Source organism: Tupaia chinensis, unplaced genomic scaffold (assembly GCF_000334495.1).
Source record: "Tupaia chinensis unplaced genomic scaffold, TupChi_1.0 Scaffold143747_1, whole genome shotgun sequence".
NCBI lineage: Eukaryota > Metazoa > Chordata > Mammalia > Scandentia > Tupaiidae > Tupaia > Tupaia belangeri.
In genome coordinates, this window is record NW_006203596.1 from 480,817 (window position 1) to 485,548 (window position 4,732).

General features: G+C 41.0%; 1 protein-coding gene across 1 annotated transcript in view; it reads right to left on the reverse strand.

Annotated features, from left to right (window-relative positions):
• Positions 1 to 740: 740 nt before the first annotated feature.
• KLRG1 (killer cell lectin like receptor G1) overlaps positions 741 to 4,732 on the reverse strand; it is a 31,773-nt gene continuing 27,781 nt past the window's right edge. The window contains exons 4-5 of the mRNA XM_006164871.2: positions 1,493 to 1,593; positions 741 to 974 (exon numbers count right to left, since the gene is read on the reverse strand). Of these exons, the coding sequence (XP_006164933.2) occupies positions 863 to 974; positions 1,493 to 1,593 (213 nt within the window). The 3' untranslated portion in view covers positions 741 to 862. The remainder of the gene's footprint in view (positions 975 to 1,492; positions 1,594 to 4,732) is intronic.

A 4,732-nucleotide genomic window follows, 5' to 3' on the forward strand; every position in this document is an offset into this window, starting at 1 on the left:
ACAGATTTCATCAGATTACCTTAAAATATAACATATTAGGTCATTGGGAAAGTCATGACGTATGTTTCTGTTTTTCTATGCAAAAATGTGTCATGACTTTCCTGATGACCCAATAGAAAACATATATTTTCTTTTTAAAAAAATTTTATTTATTCATTCTTTTTTTTTTAATTTGACTAGAGAGAGAGAAAGAAAAAAAAAAAAAGTGAGAAAGTAAACCAAAAGGTCTGGGACTTGAACCGTGGTCAGCCATATGGGAGTGTCCAGCACCTTAACCACCACACCACCTGCTGATCCCCAGAAAACATGTATTTTCAACAGAGATAAGTGAGTATGAGGGGGGCACTGTTAGTTGTGAGAGTGAGAAATACTGAAAACAAACTTTCACAAGTAGGCCTAGATCTGCTCCCTGCACTGTTAACGTAAAGCCTGAATTCTCTGGAAGAGACTGCAGCAGTTAAGCATCAGTCCCTAGGAGGCTGATTAGGATAACATCAAATATCAAGTCTTAGTAAGTTCCATGTCTGCTCACTATGGGGCCAGTTTTCTCTCGTTTCTTCCTTTTTTTCCTTCCTTCTCTCTTTCTTTCTGCTTTTTTTCCTTCCTTCCTTCCTTCCTTTCTTTTTTAATTTGTTATAGGGCACATGTACTCACAGGAGAGAGACAACTTAAGAGAGAAAGAAAATGAGAAGGCACCCCAGTGGGAATGGCCACACCACAATCCTTTCTCCATTCTCTTCTCAGGACTTTGGGCATGCACACAACGTGCCCGTGTTTTTCAAGCTGCTGCATCTGGGACTCGAACAGCGTCGTCAGCCTTTTTAGAAATATATAACAGATCTGAGGCTCAGGAAGGCCTCCATCAATGTCTAACCTTCTTGCAGATCCATCGTAAAACAGCTTCACAACTAGACGCTTGGAGACGATCTCTGTTGATGGCACCACACTTCTGTACCAAGCTATTAGACATAATCCTGTAAGAAATGAGAAAAGTCAGTCACTTAAGGTGATAGGAATAGTAAAGGAGTTTGGGGCCAGCAGGTAGTGTGGTAGTTAAGGGCTCTGGACTCCCACATGGCCACAGGGTTCAAGTCTCAGACCTAGTGACTGGCTTTCTCTCTCTCTCTCTCTCTCTCTCTCTGTCCCTCTCTAGTCAAATTAAAAGAAATAAGTAAACAAAGTTAAATACAAAAGAATTATTTTTTTAAAAATAGAAAAGGAGTTGAAAGGCATAAAGGGCTAAAAACTGAGCAAATTCTTTCTCTCTAGTCAGGCCTCTAATCTCACAGAACAGAGGAATGAAAGTTGCCGGTTAGCTTCTTTATAATGTCATCCTTTTCTTCCCCTTCCCCACTGTTGCCTAGCTCCTCTCTTCACCTTCCCTCTCCCCTCCATCTGCTATCCTTAATTCATTTCCCAAGCAACATAATTGATCATTTTCTCTCTCCCTTGCTGTCTCGTTTTGTTGTTGTATTCCTTGGAAGTTCATTACCTTGAGGAGTTGAAAGCTGACCCATCTTCCCACCTCCAGCCAAAGTTGTTCCTCAGACCAATCCAGTAAAACTCCTTGCTGCAGAAATCTTTGAGCTGTTTCTGGAGAGAAATGAAAGATGATGTAGAAAGGTAAGAAAGATGCAGAAAACCGAAGAAGACATGCAGTGTCAGGGCCAGTTATTCCTTACACCGTCCCTCCTCACCACCGGTAAGGACTAAATGTCTGGGACATTAAGGACGAAATTCCACTGTGGAAGCCCTAACCCTCAACGCGACATACCACATACCTGGAGGTGAAGACTTGAGGTGAAACTTAAATTTAAATTAGGTCATGAGAGTGGAGCCTCCATGATGGTATTAGCATCTCTTTAAGAGAGACTAGGACTCTTATGGTGTTACTTCCTCCTGATTAGAGGAAGTATCTGATAGGTATTCAAAAAATCTCAAAAGAAAGAAGCCAAGTACTGCCGCAGATGCAATCATCTTTCTCATTATTATTGAATATGTCAATTATGGCCAAGCCTGTAGCTATATACTTCCTTTTTCTCCCAGTAAACTCTTGTTTTCCAAGTTCTCATAAATCTTGTAGATGACATTTTAAAAGGGGGGGACCAGCAGGAGGTGTGGTGGTTAAAGCACTGGGCTTCCACATGATTGACTGTGGTTCGAGTCCCAGACCCGGAGGCTTGCTTTCTTACTTTCCTTTTCTCACTCTGTCTCTCTCTGGTCAAATTAAACAAGTAATAATGATGAAAACAAATGAAATAAAATAATTCTCTTATTTAATTTTATTTATTCATTCATTTATTTTAAATTTGACCAGAGAGAGACACAGAGAGAGAGAAGGAAAGTGAGAAAGCAAGCCACCAGGTCCAGAACTCGAACCATGGTCAGCCATGTGGGAGTGTCCAGCACCTTAACCACCATGCCACCTGCTGGCCCCCAAAATAAAATAAGGGGAAAAAATGGTTCTTAGGGGAACAAGCTTAAGGTACAGTTGAATTGCCCGCACTGCTTCTGGGCGCCATGCCACCCCACGAGACAGAGAACAGGTGTTTTTCTCTGTGGAGTCTGACGTTGGGATAAACAAGTCTATAACCTAAAAGAATTGCTTCTATAAGTGAAATAAAATAAGGGAGAAATCAAAGAAGGTAATTTGTTATAGGAGTTGGTGTTAATGTAATGAATAATTACACTTTCAATACACTTACCCACGGGAGAAAATGTTCCAAAGCACCCTGTGGATGCCTTAAACCACGACAGTACCAAACCCTATATGGGCTACGCTTTTTTCCTGTACATAAGGATCTGTGATAAAGCTCAACCTATCAATAGACACAGCAAAAGACCCACAACAATGAATAGTGAGATTGAGCAGTTACACACTGAATTGTAGTGCGAGCTGCCCTGCACTTTCGCATAAGGCTACTGAACTTACCTGTGTCTGCACAGTACATCTGCCACCGGTGATAAGGACAGACACTGTCACTTGTAGAGACCTATTTTTGTATAATGGCGAAAGTTTTCATTTTATGCAGTATTTTGTCAAGTACTAAAAAAATGATTTCACTATAAATATATATATAAATGAAATATATATTAATATATATATAGGATATACATATTAATATATTGTACACATGGTCTCTCAAAATATCTTATTGTATTGCACTCACCTATTTTCAGACCTCAGTTGATCATTAACAAAAACTGCAGAAAGCAAAACCATGGATAAAGGGAGACTACTATATTTTCTTTTTTAAAAAAGAAAATATAGTTATGTATTTAACCTTATTGGTCATTATTATTTTTAATGTGACCAGAGAGAAACAGAGAGAAAGCAAACAGCCGGATCCAGAACTCCACCATGGTCGTCCATGTGGGAGTCCAACGTCTTCACCACCACACCACTTCCTGGCCCCAGCTACTACTAGGTCATCAGGAAAGGGATGACATATTTTTCTATTTTTTTTATACAAAAATGTATCATGGTCTTCCCAACAACCCAATTTTTTTTAATAACACCTTCATTAGTTGGACATCTTTGGAAGAACATGTACCCTTTTTTTTAATTATTAGTATTATTTGTTATTTTAGAGGTTTTTGCTGTAGTGCATGTGTGCTTGCTAGAGAGAGAGAGAGAGAGAGAGGGAAAGTGAGAAACACCCCCCAGGGGAGAAGACCACGCTGCAATCCCTTCTCCATTCTCCTTCCAAGATCTTGGGCATGCACACAAATATGCCCAGCATGATTTTCAAGCTACAAGATCCAGGATTCGAACCATGGTCGGCCATGTGGGAGTCCAGTGACAACTGCTACACGATCTGCTGGCTCCTATTATTAGTAGTTTTTCATTCGACCAGAGGGAGACTGAGAGACTGAGAGAACACAAGCCTCCAGGTCCAAGACTCGGACCATGGTCGGCTATGTGGGAGTCCAGCACCTTAACCACCACACCACCTGCCAGCCCTAGAATTTCATTCTCTTTAATAGCTAAATAGTATTAACAGTGTGCATAAACACATACACCTCTGTATACACACCACTTTTTAAAATTCTTTTACCTGTTGATGGACACTAACATCGATTCTAGGTCGTGGGTATTGTGAATAGCGTTGAAGTAAACATTGGGGAGCGGGTATCTTTGCAATGCGCCAATTTCTTTTCCTCTGGACATATGCCTAGTACTGGAATTGGGACTTAGATGACAGTTCTGCTTTCAGTGTTTTGAGGAATCTCCATGCTGTTTTGCATAATGGTTGTACTAATTTACATTTCCAGCAAATGTGAGGAAGAGTCCCCCTACCCTGCGTCACCAGCATTTGTTATTTTTTTGTCCTTTAGGTAGTAGTCATTCTAGGTGAGCTGAGATGGTACTTCACCGCAGTTTGGATTGGTATTTTTTATTAGTAGTAATACTGAGTGCTTTTCCTATGTTCGTTGGAAAATTCACACAGTGCTAAATCACTCGCTCAATCCTGTTTACTACCTGTCACCACTGGAAAATGTTTACTATGTTGCTTTCACTGCAACACATTCCCACTTGGAAGGAAGCTTCAGAATCAGAGAACCACTTTTCCAAGCAGTCGCAGATAAGGTGTGTGCATGCATGCCTGTGTGTGCATGCATGCCTGTGTGTGCATGGCCTGCCTGTGTGTGCATGGCCTGCCTGTGTGTGCATGGCCTGCCTGTGTGTGCATGCATGCCCGTGGATGCATGGACACCTGTGTCGGCATGT